General features: G+C 44.8%; 1 protein-coding gene across 1 annotated transcript in view; it reads left to right on the plus strand.

Annotated features, from left to right (window-relative positions):
• CNTNAP4 (contactin associated protein family member 4) overlaps positions 1–24308 on the plus strand; it is a 303723-nt gene that overhangs the window by 233131 nt on the left and 46284 nt on the right. Inside the window, exons 14-15 of the mRNA XM_066605004.1 lie at positions 5985–6141; positions 7837–7964. Of these exons, the coding sequence (XP_066461101.1) occupies positions 5985–6141; positions 7837–7964 (285 nt within the window). The remainder of the gene's footprint in view (positions 1–5984; positions 6142–7836; positions 7965–24308) is intronic.

Genomic DNA, 24308 nt, shown 5'->3' on the forward strand with positions numbered 1-24308 from the left:
ATAATATCTTCAACTTACAATGGTTGTACCAGAACCAATTAATATTGTAACTTGAAGGAACACTTAATAATAAACTACCAAAGCTTTATTGTAGATATTTAACATAGTCCGAAACTATATGGGTATATATGAAGAACAAGTTTTACTAACTAATCATCCGACACTGGCTTTAGAAAATATGATCTGCCCTTGGATGATGCTTCCGGATAGTGTAGGTTTTTTAATCTTCAAATTATTCAATAAATTATATTAGAGGAAGTGTAACAAGTATGGCTTTCCGTTGCACAACCAGAAAGTTTAATGGACTGTGTTTAAAAAAAACTGTTGTCGAGCAAACAACATAACTTGGTTCCATGTTGGTTAAAGTTTGAAAAATACCACCAGTTCTGCTCATAAAGTTACTGTATATGTGAATGATTAGGGCTAGATGTAGATGCTTAAGTGGATTAATACCAATTTCCACTCTTATGTCATACTCAAGGGGGTCCAGGAAGCTGAGATAGGGAAAGCTGTTTGGTGGTATCCTGAAGAGCAAGTATTGTACCCATAGAACTGAAATGGAAAAGAAAAACATTGGCTGTCTTCTTTCATTAAAATAGTGCTAAAAACTGAACTAAGTTCATCTATTTTGGCCTTGTTAACCCTTTAATAGAGATTATTTTGTCAAGGAAATGAAATAAACATCAACCATATCACATACAGGCAAATATAGAGTTAACGGGCTTACAATGTGAGGAGAGCATCAAACAATTTTCCAACCCTCGTAGATCTTCTGTATGTATGACAGTCTGATATTGAGCTAAACCACCATCACATTTGAACTGTTATTTTTGTAGTAGAATTAGGCTTTTAGGCATTTAGCCTCCAGAGTCTATTGATATTGAATGCTTATCTTAAAGGGGTTGTCCCGCGCCAAACGGGTTTTTTTTTTTCAACCCCCCCCCCCCCCCCGTTCGGCGCGAGACAACCCCGATGCAGGGAAGTAAAATAAAAACCGCTCAGCGCTTACCTTAATCCCCGCGCTCCGGTGACTTCTATACTTACCGGCTGAAGATGGCCGCCGGGATCCTCTTCCTCCGTGGACCGCAGCTCTTCTGTGCGGTCCATTGCCGATTCCAGCCTCCTGATTGGCTGGAATCGGCACGTGACGGGGCGGAGCTACACGGAGCCGGCATTCTGCACGAGCGGCCCCATTGAAGACAGGAGAAGACCCGGACTGCACAAGCGCGGCTAATTTGGCCATCGGAGGGCGAAAATTAGTCGGCTCCATGGGAACGAGGACGCTAGCAACGGAGCAGGTAAGTAAAAAACTTTTTATAACTTCTGTATGGCGCATAATTAATGCACAATGTACATTACAAAGTGCATTAATATGGCCATACAGAAGTGTATAGACCCACTTGCTGCCGCGGGACAACCCCTTTAAGAAAAAAAATCAGCTTAAAAGGCCATTTCCAAGTTGCAATTGAAAAAATAGAGAACCTTTATACATGTCTGGCAGCAATTAGAAAATAGAATAGAAAATACTGATCCTGCATGTTTTAAGCTACCCTAGAAAAGTATCACTGCTGAAGTTAGGCCACCTACAGTACCATTTTATAACTCTTGATACGAAGTAATGATAGGAGATTTTATTTATAGGAAAGAGGAAATACATTTTCAAATATGGACTAAGAATACCATCCTTAATTACAATGTGACAGATACCATTTATTATGCTCATGCTTCCTTCTCTTCAGAAGTATAGGGAAAATATATCTATTAAGAGTTCATTTTAAATTGAATATAACAGTTTTATCATATGAGGTTATGCTTTGCATGCAATTCAATAATGGGCATTTCAACAGTAAATTATTTATTACAGTACAAATGGCATATGAATTAACTTAATTATAGAGCCATTAATTTTAATGAACTTTCTCTTGAGACTCATATAGTAATATACCAAACCACAATCAATTTAACAAGAAGAAGCAGCTTTACTACCACTTGAATTCACAGTCCATGCAAACCGAACATGAAAGCCAGCCAAGCGATGTGAGTGCTGAATGACGACATTTCTAAGGTTCTGTCTTTGGCTTTTTAACAGACACACGCAAACACGTATTTTATATAAAGCGAATAATAAAAAGAATTTAAATAGCTCAACAAAACTAAAATAGCAAGGGATTTCTCTAAACTCACCACAGTATTCCACTTTTAGTGACTAATGCAGTCTCAGAATTATTCAACCTCTTCAAGAGAAGCATCTTTAGAACTTAGTAGAGGACACTTTTGCTGTTGTGACTTACTCCAACTAGATGCATAGCCAGGCACCAGCTTCTGTCAGTGTATCTGAGGAATCTTAGGCCATTCATGGGAAATTACCTTTTGTTCACTAGCTGCATGCTGCAACTACCTTCTTCAAATCTCACTAAACATGGGATTAAAGTGAGGAACTGCTCCACAATTCTCCAGAGCGTCTTCTGAAACCAAACCCTTGGTAGACTTTTAGGAATGCTTGGGATCATTGCCCTGTTGGAAGTGTCAATGATGCCCAAGCTTCAGTTGGCTCACAGGAATCTGGTGGCAGCAAGTGATAGTTTGCTATTCCAGCCACCACCAGATAGTGTAGTCAGTGTTCATTTAACTTTGAACTTGCAAAATATGCTTCCAACTTTATTTCTAGGAACATTCAGCCCCTTTGCTATATTCTTTAATCCTTTTCCTTGTTTGTGCAAGGTAACAATGTCTTCTCCTAACTTTCTGGACCACTCTCTTGACCTAGCCATATTTCTAGCATGCAATAGAATGTCACAGTCATAAAAGCTCTAGCCAGTCCAGGTGTTTTATTTGTTTTATCTCAAGCACATGTGGCTTTACTAATGAAGCCTTTGATAAGTTCTGAAGGATTCTGTACAGGGGGTTGGCATTTTGTTTTCAATTGGATTGGTCCCTGCACTCAGCCAATCAGAGGCAGCACTCACTCACCCATTCATGAATTCATGAATGGGTGAGTGAGAGCTGCCTCTGATTGGTGAGGGCTGTGAGCAATCAGAGGCAGCTCATTCAGCAGGCGGGGATTTTAAATCCCCGGCTGCTGAATACTACACAGAGCAGTTCAGGAGAACTGCCGGCCGGACGCGGCTGAACTCCGGCTGCTGGGAAAAGGTGAGTATACATTTTTTTTTTATTTTTACACATTTTAGGATGATTTTCAGGGAAGGGCTTATATTTTTAAACCATTCCCGAAAATTCATCCCGCGCTCGCCGGCAGCCCATTGCTTTCAATGGAGCCGGCTGTATTGCCGACTCCATTGAATTCAATGGGCGAACATCGTTCTTCTCTGCCACAGCTGTTACAGCTGTGGCAGAGGAGAACGATATTTAGTATATGCTGTCAATGGGGTCGGTGCTGCTGCTGACGGCCCCATTGAGTGCATATATAGAACACAGCGATGCGCAGAACGCAGATAGGCGCGTTCTGCGAATCGTTGTGTCCTATAATTAATCGCACATCCGCATAAAAAGCGGACATGTGACCGATCCCATTGGGATGCATTTGGTCTATAGATCTGCAGATCGCAAGCGCGTCTGCAGATCGGACCAAAAAACGGTCGTGTGACCGAGGGCTAAGGGTGCGTTCACACAAGTGTGTTTTTGTGCATACATACGCATGCACAAAAACACACTTCTATTTGCAGCAATGCATTCCCTATGGTGTGTGCACATGTCCATACTTTGCAGGTGCGTGCCTGCAAAGATAGGACATGCGTGCACCATAGGTAATGCACACATTGTTTTCAATGAAGCCGCGGCTGCTGCCGGTGGCTGCATTGAAAACAATGGCCTGCCGGCTCCCTGCACTCTTTTTCAGGGAAGAGCTTTACATGTAAGTAGAAGATTCTGCTGCCCGCAATTGATTTAAGTGAAGGGCTTTAAATATAAGCCCTTCCCTGAAAATCAAGTAAAGGTGGTATAAAAAAACAAAAAAAAAATTACTCACCTCCCTTCAGCTGCCGGGGCTCAGCCGTGTCTTCTCCTGCTGTCCCCTGCATTGTGGTGCTGATCTATCAGCAGGCGGAGATTTAAAATTCCCGCCTGCTGAAAGAGCTGAATGTGATTGGCTGAGGTGCTCAGCCAATCACAGGCAATTCTCCCCGAATGAATGACAGGTGAGAGTTTCTAGTACAGTAAGTCCACAATGATGTGCTAATTTAATAATATATAGTTCTAAGGGTCATGGATTTATTTGTCTCTTACAGAGCTCCAAATATCTTGCTTTCCATTATACAAGCAAATGGTTATCTAATATTTATGTTGTCTGTAGATACCTCTAGCTGCTCAATGAAGGTGAATTATCATAAGTAGTTTATAAATCTGTCTTCAGTAAGCACCCCCTAGTGGTGGTAACAAGTAGTCAAAATTTTACAATTCAACCTTATGGGCGTGTGGAAGGAAATTAGGAATTTGTTCTTGTTAGCAGAAATGTATTTGCAACCCTGTAAATGTATATTATGAAATGTATTTGCACAGAATTTTGAACCTCTTTAATATTCTTTTGCTTTTTAAAGTCTCATAAAGTTGGTAAGCTAATACATAACCTATACAATATGCTTTCTTTAATCATGTTTAAAAGAATTGCTTTGCATTTAATACTATATTATGCCTTTTACAAAACCAATTTTAATGTCTTTCATCTGTACAAATATTGCAGAAAATAGATGCTTACACTTAGAATGATGCTTTTTCACCTTTAATTTTAAAATCTAGACGTGAGCTTCTCAAGATAAATGATTCTAATATCATGCCTCAGTGAGTATGCAGGCTCCTGGTGCTCTTTCCCACTAATAAAAGTAAAATATTTGACAATAATGAAAAATTAGGTTATTTGCAGAACATCTTTTAACTTGAAATAAATCTGCAATATATTGGGGGAGGTTGTAAATTTAAATATATATTCCAACATACACTATGCATCCTAAAATACATCTTTGAAATTGTGATATACAGTGTTTGGCATACGCAGAACATTATGCAAATATGTGTGAATTCAATTTGATAAGAGTTAAAGAAAGTATAGCAAGTGCATTTAACATCCATGAAAATATAAATTATAAAAAGAAATTACAAATGGTTTTCACCTACAATTTTAATGCAAAACCATTGGGAGGGAAGTTTTGTGCTCTAAATATGAAAGTCAGAATAAATATCACTAGGCTAAAAAAAATCAAGCATAGATAGCATCTAAGATCATTTAATAAAAGTCACGATGACAACAACCAATGGCAGTGACTCACTGCTATTAAAGTAAAGCACCTTTGCAAAAAGAACTAGAGATGAGTGAGCACCCGAATGCTTGGGTCCGCGTTATTCGAGTCGAGCTTTTCGTAAAATTCGAGAGCTCTACTCGAGTAACGAAACCCATTGACTACAATGGGAGACTCGAGCATTTTTGTATGTGGGACGCTGGGTGCCGAGCTTCCCCCCCCCCCCCCCCCCCCCCTCTCTCTCTCTCTTTCTTTTGCCTGCCAGACACAAAATTTGCCATTGACGCGCGCTGCGTCGTTGCGGGGAGGGGCCAAAACAGGAGCGGGGTCGGACTCGGCTTGATGCTTGCTCGAGTAATGAGCACCATTGAGTATGCTAATACTCAAACGAGCATCAAGCTCAACAGAGTATGTTCACTCAACTCTAAAAAGAACCCTTTTAAACTGCAGTCAAATTTTCTGTCTTTCTCAGCCATGTCTGTTTTTCTTCTTCTTCATTGCTCTGAATCATCCAAACATATTTTTATTTGAAGTTTGATTAATGATTTATAGAAAGATATACATTGTAAATTATTCTTTATAGTTATCTGGACTATTACCAAAATAATTGCCTCCTATGAACAGCCATTATTGAGTATTTGATTTCAGGGTTCAAACTTCATCTATCCATATACTTTTAGCCAAAGTTTAGCTTTAAAAAGTGTTTAGAAATAAAAATATATATTTTTACTTTAGGCAACATCCCCTTCACATGGTGGGTTGGGCGTAATAATCAGACCCATACTTACTGGACTGGTTCATTGCCGACTGTAAACAAATGTACATGTGGACTAGAAGGAAATTGTGTGGATTCCCAACACTATTGCAATTGTGATGCTGACAAAAGTGAATGGTAATATACTTATCCTATGTTGACTGAAATGCAATTGATTTTAGAAATAGATATGATTTATATTATATTCTATTACAACTAAAGTTTACAACTTTGCATCTTTAGTGAACAGGTAATGAAGTACCATTTTAGGCCTTAGTCACACGGGCGTTTTTTCCTGCAATTTGCGGATCGCATGATCAAACGGGCCGGAGCTGTCCAGCGCATTGAATTCAATGGAGCCAGCAATACAGCTGGCTCCATTGAAAGCAATGGGCTGCGGGCGATCTCACGATGAAATTTTGGGAAGGGCTTAAAAATATAAGCCCTTCCCTGTAATTCATCCAGAAATGTGTAAAAACAAAAAAATATATATATACTCACCTGGTCCCGGCAGACGGAGTTCAGCCGCGGCCGGCCGGCAGTTCTCCTGAACTGCTCTGAGTAGTATTCAGCAGGCGGGGATTTTAAATCCCCGCCTACTGAATGAGCTGCCTCTGATTGGTCACAGTCTCACCAATCAGAGGCAGCTCTCACTTACCCATTCATGAATTCATGAATGGGTGAGTGAGTGCTGCCTCTGATTGGCTCAGCGCAGGGACCAATCAGGGGCAGCTCTCAGCTGTCATTCAGCTGTCATTCAGCTGAGAGCTGCCCCTGATTGGTCCCTGCGCTGAGCCAATCAGAGGCAGCACTCACTCACCCATTCATGAATTCATGAATGGGTAAGTGAGAGCTGCCTCTGATTGGTGAGGCTGTGACCAATCAGAGGCAGCTCATTCAGCAGGCGGGGATTTCAAATCCCCGGCTGCTGAATACTACTCAGAGCAGTTCAGGAGAACTGCCGGCCGCGGCTGAACTCCGTCTGCCGGGACCAGGTGAGTATATAAATATTTTTTGTTTTTACACATTTCTGGATGAATTTCAGGGAAGGGCTTATATTTTTAAGCCCTTCCCGAAAATTCATCATGAGATCGCCGGCAGCCCATTGCTTTCAATGGAGCCGGCTGTATTGCCGGCTCCATTGAATTCAATGGGCAAACATCATTCTTCTCTGCCACAGCTGCTACAGCTGTGGCAGAGGAGAATGATTTGTTTACTATATGTTCTTAATGGGGTCGGCGCCGCTGCCGCGGGCCCCATTGAGCGCATATAGAGAAGAGAACAGGAATCGCAAATCGCAGATAGGTGCGATCTGCGATTTCTGTTCTATAATTTATCGGACGAGCGCATAAAAAGCGCTCATGTGTCCGATATGGTTTTAGAAAATCACCGGACGCATGCGCATGCGCAAATCGCGTGAAAAAACGCCCGTCTGACCGAGGACTTAGAAGGTTTTGAAACATAAAATTTAATATATTGTAGTTTTTGTTTGTAACTCTAAATATGACTCATGAAAACAGCCACGTCCCAATATCTTTTGGGACATAAGGACAATACCTCATCTATGAGCCAGATATGGAGAGATGTTATATAAGGGGAAATGTCTGCCTTGCTGCAGCTTCCTCAATCTAGTTGCCCATGACAATCAGGTGGCTCTAATCTGGGGAGTTCTATGAGACAATCACTGTAATCAAATCAGTTTGTTGCATTTTGCAAAAATTAGCTGGCTTATAACTGGATAGTTGGTTAAATAAAGTAGATTAGAAGAGATTTGATTGTATTCATTATGTTTACAATATACTGTAATACACATTAAAATGTTTCAATTTTCAGGTCAAGCGACAAAGGATACCTGTCCAATAAAGATCACCTCCCAGTGACACAGATTGTGGTTACTGATACGGACAGACCACTCTCAGAAGCTGCATATAAACTTGGTCCTTTGCTATGCTGGGAGGATAGTAAGTACTCTCCGGTGTAATGTATACATGTCAAGGACTTTACCTGGATTTCTGCATTGATTACTAGTAAAATGTGGTCTTGTTATTATCTGTGGCACAATTAGCGAAACACAAATTCTAGCTAGACTCATAACACACAAATGTTTATGGCATTCATTATTCCAATTAAATGCATTGAGCAAAATGTAGGGAGAAAAAGTAAGTGAACCTCTGTGATAATGATGTGATAATGATGTTTCCAAGAGTTAATTGGTGAAAGCCATTTTAGTGAAAATTAACAAAAATTAATTTACTAGATTAATAGAAAACGTTATAGCTAAAAAGCCAGCACAAGTGAAAAAATATATACAATGTAATTTTTAAGATCAAAGATACCCCAGGGTATTCCCATCCCAACTTTTATAGTATATCCACAGAATATACCACAAAAGTCTGATAGGTGAGAATCACAGTTATCTCGAGTTCTGGTCCTCACTGCCTCAATTCTCCTGGCTGAATGGGGAGGCTGGAGGTGGTTTGGAATTATGGAAACAGTTAATTTGGCTATCTTATACTGTTTCCTTAACTTCAGTAGAAATACATAGGAGTTACAGAAACAGCATTCTACATAAGTTACTCTGTTTCTGAAGCTCCCAAGTTATGGTAACAGTGTAGCTGTATGTACTATGCTATTTCTTAAACTCCAATTAACTTCTATAGGTGTTACAGAAATAGTGTAGCACAGCTGGATGCAGGGGATGTGGTTGCTCCCAGGCCCACGATTCTTAGGGAGCCCATAACGCTTATCTTCTCCATATAGTAAGCCTAGTAGTATGAATAAAGCATTATAGTTGGAGGGCCCTGTTACAGGGTTTGCATTGGGGCCCAGAATGCTTCAAGTTACACCTCTAATTAAAGCCCTCTGAGCCACCCTGTGCAGAGAGGAATTCTCATTGGGACTATATTTTTTGTGAAATGTCAATGCATCTTTAGGCCTCAGTCACACGGGCGCATCGGCGCCCGTGTTACTGCAGGAAGGAGACGGACGTACCCGAAGACGGCCGTCTCTCTGCAGCGCCGGAGGAAAGAACATGTGACCAGCTTCATTGCCGGTCACATGTTCTTTCATCAGCGCTGGAGAGAGACAGCCGTCTTCAGGTACTGCTGTCTTCTAACTATCAGTCACACGGGCGCATCGGCGCCGGTGTACGGATGCCGATGCGCCCGTGTGACTGAGCCCTTAAAGGGGGTCGTCCAGGACTGGGAAAAAGGGTCTGTTGTTTTATCAAGAAACAGCACCACTTTTGTACCCAGGCTGTGTTTGGTACTGCTTCTCATCCCCATTCAACTGAACGAAGATGAACTGCAATACCAGGCATAGCCCGTGGCAAGATATGGTGTTCTTTCTGCCAACATAGCAGTCCCTTTTCTTAAAAGAATGTACAAAACCCTTTAAAAATGTTAGTAAATCAATTGTTTGTTTTTTTTATTCAAACCTATTTTATCTTGAAATGTAGTTTTCTTTTTAGAGGATTCTGCTTGAATATTCAACTGCTTCTAAAAAGATGCTAAAAATACAAGATGCCAATTTGCATTTTCTGACCTTGGATATTGAGTGCTCTATACATTATGCATTTTAAACATTACTTGTAGCAGATATGATAGACAATCAGCCAGAAATCTGCTGGTGTTTTACTGGGAGAGCATATATAAAAGGTTCCAAAAATTATAATTATTAACCAACCAACTAAACAAATACTTGTTACAATCACATTATTTTAATCTGATTTCACCAGCAAATAATGAGGCTGGATTATGAAACATCTGCAAGCTATTTGACTTACATTTCATCATGGACACAGCAGTGGGGAATATCTGCAATGTGTTATTACTGTCAAGGTACTATGTGGCTCTACTGTGCTACAACTATAGCTCCTATACCCCTGATGATGCCAGAGTTCTAGCGAAACTAGTTGGGGGAGCTGGTCTTTTAGTATAGAGCCTCATGTAGACTATCCTGCTATGCTTATATCAGACCCAGTTTATCTGGCAGCATTTATCACACATGCTGGCAGTGTATGCAGGGATTAGAGATGAGCGAACACCAAAATGTTCGGGTGTTCGTTATTCGGAACGAACTTCCCGCGATGCTCGAGGGTTCGTTTCGAACAACGAACCCCATTGAAGTCAATGGGCGACCAGAGCATTTTTGTATTTCGCCGATGCTCGCTAAGGTTTTCATGTGTGAAAATCTGGGCAATTCAAGAAAGTGATGGGAATGACACAGAAACGGATAGGGCAGGCGAGGGGCTACATGTTGGGCTGCATCTCAAGTTCACAGGTCCCACTATTAAGCCACAATACCGGCAAGAGTGCCCCCCCCCCTCCCAACAACTTTTACTTCTGAAAAGCCCTCATTAGCATGGCATACCTTTGCTAAGCACCACACTAGCTACAACAAAGCACAATCACTGCCTGGATGACACTCCGCTGCCACTTCTCCTGGGTTACATGCTGACCAACCGCCCCCCTCCCCCCCACAGCGCACACCAAAGTGTCCCTGCGCAGCCTTCAGCTGCCCTCATGCCACGCCACCCTCATGTCTATTTAGAAGTGCGTCTGCCATGAGGAGGAACCGCAGGCACACACTGCAGAGGGTTGGCACGGCTAGGCAGCGACCCTCTTTAAAAGTGGCGGGGCGATAGCCCGCAATGCTGTACAGAAGCAATGAGAAATAGAATCCTGTGCCACCGCCATCAGGAGCTGCACACGTAGGCATAGCAATGGGGAACCTATGTGCCACACACTATTCATTCTGTCAAGGTGTCTGCATGCCCCAGTTAGACCGGGCTTTTTAATTCATAGACACAGGCAGGTACAACTCCCTATTGTGAAGTCCCTGTGGACCGACAGCATGGGTGGGTGCCAGGAAGCCACCGGCGGTACATAGAAATATCCCATTGCATTGCCCAACACAGCTGAGGTAGTAATGTCGTGCGTAATACAGGTGGGCTTCGGCCCACACTGCATGCCCCAGTCTGACCGGGGTTCTTTACAAGTGTACAGATGTGTTAAAAACTCCGTGTGCACCTACAGCATGTGTGGCTCCCTGGAACCCACCGGCGGTACACAAAAATATCCCATTGCATTGCCCAACACAGCTGAGGTAGTAATGTCGTGCATAATGCAGGTGGGCATCGGCCCACACTGCATGCCCCAGTCAGACTGGGGTTCTTTAGAAGTGGACACATGTAGGTTAAACTCCCTGTGGACCCACTGCCTGGGTGGGTGCCAGGAAGCCACCGGCGGTACATAGAAATATCCCATTGCATTGCCCAACACAGCTGAGGTAGTAATGTTGTGCTTAACCCTTTCCAATCCAATTTGTATATGGTTTTCCTAGGGGGCTTACTCTTTTTCTGCCGTTATACAACGGCGCTATATGCTGGCTAAAGCCAGTACTGCATGAGCTGACACGTAGGATAGGCTCCGACAGCAGAGAGGCTGGCAATATACAGTAAGAGAACCCCGACGGACGTCTACCAACAACGGAGCTGTACAGCCTTAAACCCTAATGTCTTCACAGGTCACACAGTGGACTGGAAAGGGTTAATGCAGGTGGGTTTCGGCCCACACTGCATGCCCCAGTCAGACTGGGTTTCTTTATAAGTGGAAACAGATGCATTTATAATTCCCTGTGGACCCACAGCATGGGTGGGTGCCAGGAAGCCACCGGCGGTACATAGAAATATCCCATTGCATTGCCCAACACAGCTGAGGTAGTAATGTCGTGCGTAATACAGGTGGGCTTCGGCCCACACTGCATGCCCCAGTCAGACTGGTGTTCTTTAGAAGTGGACACATGTAGGTTAAACTCCCTGTGGACCCACTGCCTGGGTGGGTGCCAGGAAGCCACCGGCGGTACATAGAAATATCCCATTGCATTGCCCAACACAGCTGAGGTAGTAATGTCGTGCATAATACAGGTGGGCTTCGGCCCACACTGCATGCCCCAGTCAGACTGGTGTTCTTTAGAAGTGGACACATGTAGGTTAAACTCCCTGTGGACCCACTGCCTGGGTGGGTGCCAGGAAGCCACCGGCGGTACATAGAAATATCCCATTGCATTGCCCAACACAGCTGAGGTAGTAATGTCGTGTGTAATACAGGTGGGCTTCGGCCCACACTGCATGCCCCAGTCAGACTGGGGTTCTTTACAAGTGTACAGATGTGTTAAAAACTCCGTGTGCACCTACAGCATGGGTGGCTCCCTGGAACCCACCGGCGGTACACAAAAATATCCCATTGCATTGCCCAACACAGCTGAGGTAGTAATGTCGTGCATAATGCAGGTGGGCTTCGGCCCACACTGCATGCCCCAGTCAGACTGGGGTTCTTTAGAAGTGGACAGATGTATTAAAAACTCCGTGTGCACCTACAGCATGGGTGGCTCCCTGGAACCCACCGGCGGTACATAAAAATATCCCATTGCATTGCCCAACACAGCTGAGGTAACGTCAGCTGTAATGCAGGTGGGCTAAAAATTAATTTGATTACACTGTAGGCGAGGGCCCACAAAAATTGCTGTATCAACAGTACTAATGTACATCCCAAAAATTGGTCATGGCCAGCCAAGAGGGCAGGTGAAACCCATTAATCGCTTTGGTTAATGTGGCTTAAGTGGTAACTAGGCCTGGAGGCAGCCCAGTGTAACGAAAAATTGGTTCAAGTTAAAGTTCCAACGCTTTTAAGCGCATTGAAACTTATAAAAATTGTTCAGAAAAATTATTTGAGTGAGCCTTGTGGCCCTAAGAAAAATTGCCCGTTCAGCGTGATTACGTGAGGTTTCAGGAGGAGGAGCAGGAGGAGGAGGAGGAATATTAGACACAGATTGATGAAGCAGAAATGTCCCCGTTTTGGATGGTGAGAGAGAACGTAGCTTCCATCCGCGGGTGCAGCCTACGTATTGCTTACGTATCGCTGCTGTCCGCTGGTGGAGAACAGAAGTCTGGCGAAATCCAGCCTTTGTTCATCTTGATGAGTGTTAGCCTGTCGGCACTGTCGGTTGACAAGCGGCTATGCTTATCTGTGATGATTCCCCCAGCCGCACTAAACACCCTCTCCGACAAGACGCTAGCCGCAGGACAAGCAAGCACCTCCAGGGCATACAGCGCTAGTTCAGGCCACGTGTCCAGCTTCGACACCCAGTAGTTGTAGGGGGCAGAGGCGTCACCAAGGATGGTCGTGCGATCCGCTACGTACTCCCTCACCATCCTTTTACAGTGCTCCCGCCGACTCAGCCGTGACTGGGGAGCGGTGACACAGTCTTGGTGGGGAGCCATAAAGCTGGCCAGGCCCTTAAAGACTGTTGCACTGCCTGGGATGTACATGCTGCTCGATCTACGCACATCCCCTGCTACCTTGCCCTCGGTACTGCGCCTTCTGCCACTAGCGCTGTCGGCTGGGAATTTTACCATCAGCTTGTCCGCAAGGGTCCTGTGGTATAGCAACACTCTCGAACCCCTTTCCTCTTCGGGAATCAGAGTGGGCAGGTTCTCCTTATACCGTGGATCGAGCAGTGTGTACACCCAGTAATCCGTCGTGGCCAGAATGCGTGCAACGCGAGGGTCACGAGAAAGGCATCCTAACATGAAGTCAGCCATGTGTACCAGGGTACCTGTACGCAACACATGGCTGTCTTCACTAGGAAGTTCACTTTCAGGATCCTCCTCCTCCTCCTCCTCCTCCGGCCATACACGCTGAAAGGATGACAGGCAATCAGCCGGTGTACCGTCAGCAGCGGCCCAAGCTGTCTCTTCCCCCTCCTCCTCATCCTCCTCATGCTCCTCCTCCTCCTCCTGTACGCGCTGAGAAATAGACAGGAGGGTGCCCTGACTATCCAGCAGCATACTGTCTTCCCCCGCCCCCGTTTCCGAGCGCAAAGCAGCTGCCTTTATGGTTTGCAGGGAATTTCTCAAGATGCATAGCAGAGGAATGGTGACGCTAATGATTGTAGCATCGCCGCTCACCACCTGGGTAGACTCCTCAAAATTACCAAGGACATGGCAGATGTCTGCCAACCAGGCCCACTCTTCTGAAAGGAATTGAGGAGGCTGACTCCCACTGCGCCGCCCATGTTGGAGTTGGTATTCGACTATAGCTCTACGTTGTTCATAGAGCCTGGCCAACATGTGGAGCGTAGAGTTCCACCGTGTGGGCACGTCGCACAGCAGTCGGTGCACTGGCAGCTTAAAGTGATGTTGCAGGGTGCGCAGGGTGGCAGCGTCCGTGTGGGACTTGCAAAAATGTGCGCAGAGCCGGCGCGCCTTTACGAGCAGGTCTGACAAGCGTGGGTAGCTTTTCAGAAAGCGCTGAAGCACCAAATTAAAGACGTGGGCCAGGCATGGCACGTGCGTGAGGCTGCCGAGCTGCAGAGCCGCCACCAGGTTACGGCCGTTGTCACACACGACCATGCCCGGTTGGAGGCTCAGCGTCGCAAGCCAGCGGTCGGTCTGCTGTGTCAGACCCTGCAGCAGTTCGTGGGCCGTGTGCCTCTTATCGCCTAAGCTGAGTAGTTTCAGCACGGCCTGCTGACGCTTGCCCACCGCTGTGCTGCCACACAGCGCGACACCGACTGCTGGCGACATGCTGCTGCTAACACATCTTGATTGCGAGACAGAGGAGGAGGAGGAGGAGGAGGGTGCTTTAGTGGAGGAAGCATACACCTCCGCAGATACCACCACCGAGCTGGGGCCCGCAATTCTGGGGGTGGGTAGGACATGAGCGGTCCCAGGCTCTGACTCTGTCCCAGCCTCCACTAAATTCACCCAATGTGCCGTCAGGGAGATGTAGTGGCCCTGCCCGCCTGTGCTTGTCCACGTGTCCGTAGTTAAGTGGACCGTGGCAGTAACCGTGTTGGTGAGGGCGCGTACAATGTTGCGGGAGACGTGGTCGTGCAGGGCTGGGACGGCACATCGGGAAAAGTAGTGGCGACTGGGAACTGAGTAGCGCGGGGCCGCCGCCTCCATGATACTTTTGAAGGACTCCGTTTCCACAACCCTATACGGCAGCATCTCAAGGCTGATGAATTTTGCTATGTGGACGGTTAACGTTTGAGCGTGCGGGTGCGTGGCGGCGTACTTGCGCTTGCGCTCCAACAGTTGCGCAAGCGACGGCTGGACGGTGCGCTGAACTACACTGCTGGATGGGGCCGAGGACAGCGGAGGTGAGGGTGTGGGTGCAGGCCAGGAGACGGTAGTGCCTGTGTCCTGAGAGGGGGGTTGCATCTCAGTGGCAGGTTGGGGCACAGGGGGAGAGGCAGGGGTGCAAACCGGAGGCGCTGAACGGCCTTCGTCCCACCTTGCGGGGTGCTTGGCCATCATATGTCTGCGCATGGTGGTGGTGGTGAGGCTGTTGGTGTTGGCTCCCCGGCTGAGCTTTGCGCGACAAAGGTTGCACACCACTGTTCGTCGGTCGTCAGGCGTCTCTGTGAAAAACTGCCAGACCTTAGAGCACCTCGGCCTCTGCAGGGTGGCATGGCGCGAGGGGGCGCTTTGGGAAACACTTGGTGGATTATTCGGTCTGGCCCTGCCTCTACCCCTGGCCACCGCACTGCCTCTTGCAACCTGCCCTGCTGATGCCCTTGACTCCCCCTCTGAAGACCTGTCCTCCTGAGTAAGCGTTGCACACCAGGTGGGGTCAGTCACCTCATCGTCCAGCTGCTCTTCCTCCGAATCCTCTGTGCGCTGCTCCCTCGGACTTACTGCCCTTACTACTACCTCACTGCAAGACAACTGTGTCTGATCATCATCGTCCTCCTCACCCACAGAAAGTTGTTGAGACAGTTGGCGGAAGTCCCCAGCCTCTTCCCCCGGACCCCGGGAACTTTCGAATGGTTGGGCATCAGTGACGATAAACTCCTCTGGTGGGAGAGGAACCGCTGCTGCCCAATCTAAGCAGGGGCCCGAGAACAGTTCCTGGGAGTGTTCCCGCTCCTGAGCAGGTGTTATTGTAGTGGAGTGAGGAGGCTGGGAGGAAGGAGGAGCAGCAGACAGAGGATTCGGATTGGCAGCAGTGGACGGCGCAGAACTGCGGGTAGACGATAGGTTGCTCGAAGCACTTTCTGCCATCCAGGACAGGACCTGCTCACACTGCTCATTTTCTAATAACCGTCTCCCGCGTGGACCCATTAATTGGGCGATGAATGTGGGGACACCAGAAACGTGCCTCTCTCCTAATCGCGCAGCAGTCGGCTGCGACACACCTGGATCAGGAGCTTGGCCTGTGCCCACACCCTGACTTGGCCCTCCGCGTCCTCGGCCGCGTCCACGTCCTCTAGGCCTACCCCTACCCCTCAGCATGCTGTATTACCAGTGATTTGATTTCACAGGCAGCTAATAAATTGGCACAAGACTGCAGGCCAAATATATTTTTTTCCCTTTTTTGAAAACGAAAGGCCCCACTGCCTCTAGTGAATGAATAATCTAAGTTTAATAACTGTGCTGTTTTCCTGCTAATGTGTCACAGAACGTGAGGGTAGCAGAGTTATTAACTGTGGCAGAGCAGGTATTTTTTTTCCCAATTAAGGAAAGCAAATGGCGAAGCCAGGTGTAAAACGTAGCTGGGTGCGTCTGATTTTTACAGGTTGCACACGCAGCCGACACGTGTCCACCGGCGTTAGTACGGACAGAGGCAGGACAAATAGAATTATTTTCCGTTTTTTTGCACCAAAAGGCAGCACTGCGTATATTCTATGAACATGAGAAGTTTAATAACTGTGCTGTTTTCCTGCTAATGTGTCACAGAACGTGAGGGTAGCAGAGTTATTAACTGTGGCAGAGCAGGTATTTTTTTTCCCAATTAAGGAAAGCAAATGGCGAAGCCAGGAGTAAAACGTAGCTGGGTGCGTCTGATTTTTACAGGTTGCACACGCAGCCGACACGTGTCCACCGGCGTTAGGACGGACAGAGGCAGGACAAATAGAATTATTTTCACTTGTTTTACAAGCAAAAGGCAGCACTGCGTATATTCAATGAATAATAACTGTGTTGTGGCCCTGCCTATACAATTCTTTCCCTGCAGTATCAATGGAGGGTGGAATGCTCTGCAGAGGCGATTTTGAGAAGCCTCAAAAAAATGCAGCACAGCTAACAGCAGCCTGGACAGTACTGCACACGGATAAATATGGCCCTAGAAAGGACCGTTGAGGTTCTTGAAGGCTACACTCACTCCTAACACTCTCCCTGCCTATGCAGCACTTCTGTCCCTAATGCCGGGTGCAACGCTCTGCAGAGCCGATTTTGAGAAAAAAAAAAAATGGCACTGCTAACAGCAGCCAACACACAGCTATCAGTGGCCCTAATAAGGACCTTTGGGGGGTCTTGAAGCCTACACTAACTACCAATTCTTTCCCTACAGCAGCTCCGGTACAAACAGCACTGTCCCTCACTAACTCACACGGCATCTGAGCCGAACTGCGGGAGGGGCCGACTTTTATGTTCAGGTGACACCTGATCTTCCCAGCCACTCACAGCAGGGGGGTGGTATAGGGCTTGAACGTCACAGGGGGAAGTTGTAATGCCTTCCCTGTCTTTCAATTGGCCAAAAAAAGCGCGCTAACGTCTCAGGGAAGAAAGTGAAAGTAACCAGAACACCGCATGGTGTTCGTTACGAATAACGAACATCCCGAACACCCTAATATTCGCACGAATATCAAGCTCGGAAGAACACGTTCGCTCATCTCTAGCAGGGATCTAATCACTTGCTGAATATTCAGTATTTAGCAGTGTACTGCTGCATGGTAGCGCACACAGTCGTGATTCTGATATCTGTTCATGTTTAGCAAGGCAGGATATTGTTTCTTTTACACTGGTTTTGTCTAATTCATTACACCTATTCACACTATATTGAGACTAAGATTTTTTTTAATTCATTGCTACCACAGTATATTTTATTACACATCAATTAAGGCTACTTTTTAAGGGGGCCCATCTGTGGGTTTCAGCTTATGGCAAAGGCTATGGTGGAATTAGTTACAATTTAACCCTAGTGGGCCCTTGAGCCCCCCAAATTTCCGTTGACTCTAGGGTGGTGACAGTATGCCATTAGCATAATTACTTGAAAAAATGTTGAAATAATTCAGTGGTGTCATTTTTAACACAAACACTGGGCACTTAGGGTGGACGCACACTTGCGATATTTTCTCGCCTCGCAGCGCAAGAAAGACACCGGTACAGAACCAGGGACCGCGGGGATGAAGGAATCCTCTGCCACAGCTGTAACAGCTGTAGCAGAAGTCCGTGGCATTATATTCCATTGCTTTCAATGGGATCGGCACTGCTGCCGATCCCATTGAAATCAATGCTTTCTGCCAAGCCCCACTGAATGATTATCGGGGAAGGGCTTGAAATATAAGCCCTTCCCCGATAATCATAAATAAGTGGTAAAAAAATTTTTTTTTTAATTATTATTCACCTCTCCTGCGCTCAGCCGTGTCCTCCTGCTGGTTCCCCGACACTGCTATTAAGCTCTTTCAGCAGTCGGGGATTTAAAAATCCCTGCCTCCTGAAAGGGCTGTGCAGATTGGCTGAGGGCTCAGCCAATAGCAGCTACTGCTTAGCTATTGGCTGAGCGCTCGGCCAATCACACATAGCCCTTAGCTATTAATTCATAGCTAAGATATAGCTATTCATGAATGAATAGCTAAGGGCTATGTTTGATTGGCCAAGCGCTCAGCCAATAGCTAAGCAGTAGCTGCTATTGGCTGAGCCCTCAGCCAATCTGCACAGCCCTTTCAGGAGGCGGGGATTTTTAAATCCCTGACTGCTGAAAGAGCTTAATAGCAGTGCTGGGGAGCCAGCAGTAGGACGCGGCTGAGCGCAGGAGAGGTGAGTAATAATGTTTTCTTACTTTTTTACACACTTTTGGCAGATTATCGGGGAAGGGCTTATATTTCAAGCCCTTCTGATAATCTTACTGATCCCATTGAAAGCAATGGAATAGAATGCCAGGGACTTCTGCCCCGCGGGGATGAAGGACACTCCTGCCACAGCTGTCACAGCTGTGGCAGAAGTCGCCGGCATTCTCCATCTCTTTTCAATGGGGCTAGCGCTGCTGCCGCTGGCCCCATTGAAAAGACTGGCGATATGCCGGCGTGATGCCGATATCCCGGCGTCATGCCGATTTTTTTCTCGCACTGTGATTCGAGACTTTAACTTTACTCTCGCATCGCAGTGGAGAAAAAAACGCCAGTTGGTGTCCACCCTTAGGCTGAGATCACAGGATTGTCAGGAAGTTAAAATTAAAGCCAGCACTGTAAATGTTAAAAACTATTTCATCTCACAAAGTGATGGCATATTGCTAGGATATGCCAACCCTTTATGATTGGTGGGAGTTTTACCTCTGGGATACACACCAATCTTAAGAATGAAGGCATCTATCAGGCTGATACAGTGCCCAGGCCTCTTCCCAGTCCTTCCATGCATAGTAATACCCCTGCAGTTTTGTGCACAGCTGGGTGGCTAAGAGTGCCATTATACAGGAATTCAGCAGTGCATCTCTTTCATCATCAGGATCCATTGGGTCACAGAGGTCAGACCCTCATTGATCATAAAATGATGGCATACTTTAGTAAACTATATCACTTTATAAGATGAGAATACCTCTTTAATTCTTGATCCCAGTAATATCCAAACTAGATAAGAACCTTTCAAAAGGTTTCGTGTGTCATATCCCTGATAGTAAATGTCTATGCATACATATTTAAAGTGTCAAACGTCATAAGGGCCATGTTGGAGTTTCACCTCAGGCTTAGGGGGATTAACCAACATCTATGCTGATATAAATTAGTTTATCAGTAGGATCCACCAAAATAAACCCAATTAGCAGCAAGTGTCTAGTTCCTATGGCTGTTTGAGCATGCAGGTAGAAAGCCTTGTTTTTTATGAACAGAGATGCTATTGCTACTATGTAAGGGCATTCTTCTTATAGGATTGTTGAGTAGTTTTACCATGGAAACAAATGCTGTACCATTGGATGATAGATTACTTGATTGGATTTATTTGACAATGTCTGCAATAATTAAAGTCTTAACATTATGTAACTAGAAGCACTCTTTATGTGGGTTTAAATAGAGATGGAGAAAGGATACATGAATAACGTTTTCTATTAAGTGAAGATATAGATCAGCAGCAATTCACAGTCAACTACAGGGTAAAGAGGCAATTAGAGGATGATGATTCATGCACTCATGAAGCAAGATCAAAAAGTCAGACAAGCTTAAGTTACATGAAAAGTCACGGAAAGGAAATAAAGTTTCAATAAGCAAATTATAAAAGCAAAACTTAAAATAATGGTTCAATAGTATTTTAATAGCACATCAATGTTGCTATAATGATTTAAGATGCAGAAAAGTAGGAGCTCTGACATATTCGCATGAAACTTGTAAGTGAAAGTAAATCTAATGAGTAGAACAGAATTACTGCACATTTCCTATTCCTTTCCATCATGTTTGAATAGCTGATTAGGACAGATCATCACTGAATTGTAAAATAAATCTGTGATATAATGGTTAGGGTATAGTGATGTATCCTCTCATGGAGAGGAGAAGATCAGAGATGTGGATACTCACTCTGGTGGGGTAAGGAGGTATCCCTCTGTGAAAGTCCTCTCCGGGAGAAAACCTCCTCCCCTGATGTTCAGGATCACTTCCGAATCTCTCGAGTGAATATCAAATGAGACTTATCCTCAAATTTACTTTATTCCATAAGTTCTGGTCTTCTAAAAAGGCTTATACAAGAATTCACAAAGTCCAAAACCTCTAACATGAGGTCACCCGTCCTGGGCAACGTGCTTCGGCCACCGTTGTGGCCCTTTTCAAGCATGAAAATATAGAATTGTATAAGGAAGTGTGTGTTCACGCCACATTTGATGTGCTGTAAGCATCATTCAGATGGAACCTTGGACAGAAATGTAGGCTTTCATTATTCCAATTGAGATCATTTTTGTGCGTCTGTGCAAGTCCAAATATTAGTACAGTTGACCTGCAGCTTTGTTCAGTGTTTTTGTAATGAAAGCCCATGCATTGCGGTGGTCCTGGGATTGCTTACCTGCTAGATAGTCTGGTGCAGGTTTTGGGTGTGTTTCTGTGTTCTGGATTTGGTACTCAGGTGCTTGATCTCACCCATTGGTATTTTGTCAGGGCTATTTAGCCTGGCCTGGGGCTTGGCTTGGGTGCAGTTTATGTTTAGTCATCTGCTGGCTGTGGAGTAAGCCAAAAGCTTGGAGCTGGTTCCTCTGTTTACATGTGATTGCACAAAGCTGAGTACAACAGTTTATTTTTATTCCATCTTGTTTTCCATGTTATTCCCCCATCCTTCATAGGGTAACTAGTGGGCGAAGTATGAGGTCAGGTTCGTCCTTGTCAGGATGGGTTATTTGCTGATTAGGCAGGTCCCTTCCCTTGTTTAGTTTATTAGGGAGAGCTTGTTTCCTTATGCAGTTATCATTATTTTGTACTATTTGGTGTGCAATAGCACAGTGTTTTCAGATTATCTATTCAGCGTGCCTTGTGCAGATGTGACACCATGGTTCTAAACGGGGTTCTGCCTGAATTACATTTTCCAGATGGAACCCCTGAACAGAAACTTGAAGCCCTACATGGTCTGAATACTGTCAAAGACACAGAGCTATACTAAAAAATTCAAATAGTGATTGATCCATGATGGATCCTTTACATTATGGTTGTTGCATATTTTTATATATTTATTCTATCACGCATTACAGTAGAATTGCCAATAAATATATTGAAAGAATGAAACAGGTAAACCTATAGCGCTGAAAACATAAACATCCATACAATAATGGATAATGTTATATTAAGAATGAATGGCTTAAAAATAAATGGCAGAATTATTTTATCTGTTCATACCCTATAAAAGACAATAGACCATACATGCTAAGTTATTTGTAGCCTAAAATGATGTAAAGAATGACTATACCTTGCTGCATGAAAAAAAATATGATATGTGCTGCATTAAAGCATATTGATTGATAACTCTATTTATACAGAATATAGCACTTTTTAAAACTAGAATGTGAGATTTTGCAATAACTAGTGAGATCTTTAATTTTCAGTCAATCAGTCAATGTTGCCAAAGCTGCCATGAGGGATGCTGGAAGGATGTTGAGGATGACAAAATCACAATAGCAGAAAATTTTTGATCGAATCTTGTGGGCCATTGGACAATTTAAACAACAGTAATAAAGAGTTTATTTTATAAATTTGTCATACTCGGTAGAATCTGTATGATGAGGGGGAGTATTGATTTTTGAAACTAAAACTAACATTGATTTTTAATGATAGATCCGCTTTAATGTAAAATATTTTTTGCTCTAAAATGGTGTGAATAACCATAAAAATAAATCAGTTATTCTTAAACAATTAAAGTGTACATAATAGAGATAAGCGAGCACCCATATGCTCTGGTCCTCGTTATTCGAGTCAAGCTTTTCGTAAAATTCGAGAGCTCTACTCGAGTAACGAACTCCATTGACTACAATGGGAGTCTTGAACATTTTTGTATGTGGGCCGCCGGGTCCAAAGCTTTTTTTTGGGGGAGGGGGGAGGGGGTTCCTCTCTCTCTCTCTCGTCCCTGCCTGCCAGCCAAAAAAGTTGTCGTTGACGTGCGCGCTACGTGACGGCGGGGAGGGGCCAAAACAGGCACGTCACAGCGGGGAGGAGCCAAAAACTGGGGCGGGGTCGAACACGGCGTCATGCTCGTTTGAGTAACGAGCACCATCGAGTATGCTAATACTCGAACGAGCATCAAACTCGGCAGAGTATGTTCGCTTAACTCTAGTACCTGACCTTTCAGACAACGTATGCTCATCTAAAATCCTGTGTGTGTCTTATCAATTTTGTAATATACTTTCACTTAGGTTTATCACTTTAATCCAGTCTGTTGTTAGGCATTCAGCTTCTGTAGTAACTGGGATGTTAGGACGTTTTCTTAACTGTCGGGGAGGCTATCTTTACAGGCTCAGGTTCCCTGCACTCACATGATTTTCAGACCTGCAGTTAGTGTGCACACAATCTCAACCTCTCCTGATGTTATATCTAACTAACCTGCTATGTGTATTTATCTTTATGTTGTAGGCAAAGAAGCATAATTGTTATTGAACTGCTCTTTGTTTTCTGCATATATGCTCTATATATGCTATGACCATACAAACTCACAAGAGCTAGTAAAGCAGCTAACAAAATTCAGTCCAACAAGTATTATTGTCATGGTGCACTTCCAATGTAGCTTACCTGCTCTTGCAGCCACAAGGGGTCACCACTGTGACAATTTTTCATCTGCATCTTTGAATTCTGCCTGTAGTGCTTCTGTGAGCCAGTGCACACTCTTTTACTCATCCCTCCCCAATCCAGTTCCTGCACTACCTATATTATGTATCTGCCCCTAGGGTGGATGCCTAAGCAATTTGGTCACATTCCTACTACTTGTAAAAAAGCACTTGTTTCTGTCCCATGGTTCTGACCCTCTGACTGTATTTAACTATCCTGACCTCTGTGCTCCTTAACTTTGGTTCTGTATCCTGGATATTGCTAGTCATGTGCCTGCCCTAACTTCCAGCCTGTCCCTCATTTGTATATCTCTCCTACCAGTCCTGTTTACATATTACACACTTGTTTTGACCTAAAGGTACCACACCTTGGCCAGTTCAGCTTCAGCTGCTGCACAAGTGGGACTATCTTTGTCTACAATGGTTTGAAGACCCCACAGCAAAGCTGGGATCCTACCTGGAGGGAAAGTGGGAAAACCGGGGTTCTCCAGATGCTACCATCACACTTAGTGCACAGCCCAATGGGTTTGTGACAAGGGGAATCCACATCCACCTGTCTGACAATTATGCTTCTTTTCTCTCAACACACTGAAGACACATAATGCCTAAAACATAAATATATATGCACATAGCAGGTTAGGAGAGGAAAAGATTGTGCACACAATGACTACAGGTCTGAGAGCTGTGTGAGTGCAAGGAAACTGTGCCTATGAAGACAGCCTCTTCCTCACAGTTATGAAAATTTCCCAACATCCCAGTTACTTCAGACGCTGAATGCCTAACAACAGGCAGTGGATTGCAGAGGTGCTGCCCTTCAGCCTTAATTTACAGCTAAAAAAAAGGCATATAATGGGATTGATGAAAATTAGGAGTTTAAAAATCCTATTATTGGAGGCAGTTTATTGAATTTAATAGCTGCTTCTTTGTTCAATTTGTAGATTGTTAGAATTTTAAACGTTTTTCAAAAGAAAAGAAAAAAAGATAATTTTCTGGTGCTAAAATTTCTTTATAAGTCCATTG

This window comes from Eleutherodactylus coqui, chromosome 5, assembly GCF_035609145.1.
Source record: "Eleutherodactylus coqui strain aEleCoq1 chromosome 5, aEleCoq1.hap1, whole genome shotgun sequence".
Lineage (NCBI taxonomy): Eukaryota > Metazoa > Chordata > Amphibia > Anura > Eleutherodactylidae > Eleutherodactylus > Eleutherodactylus coqui.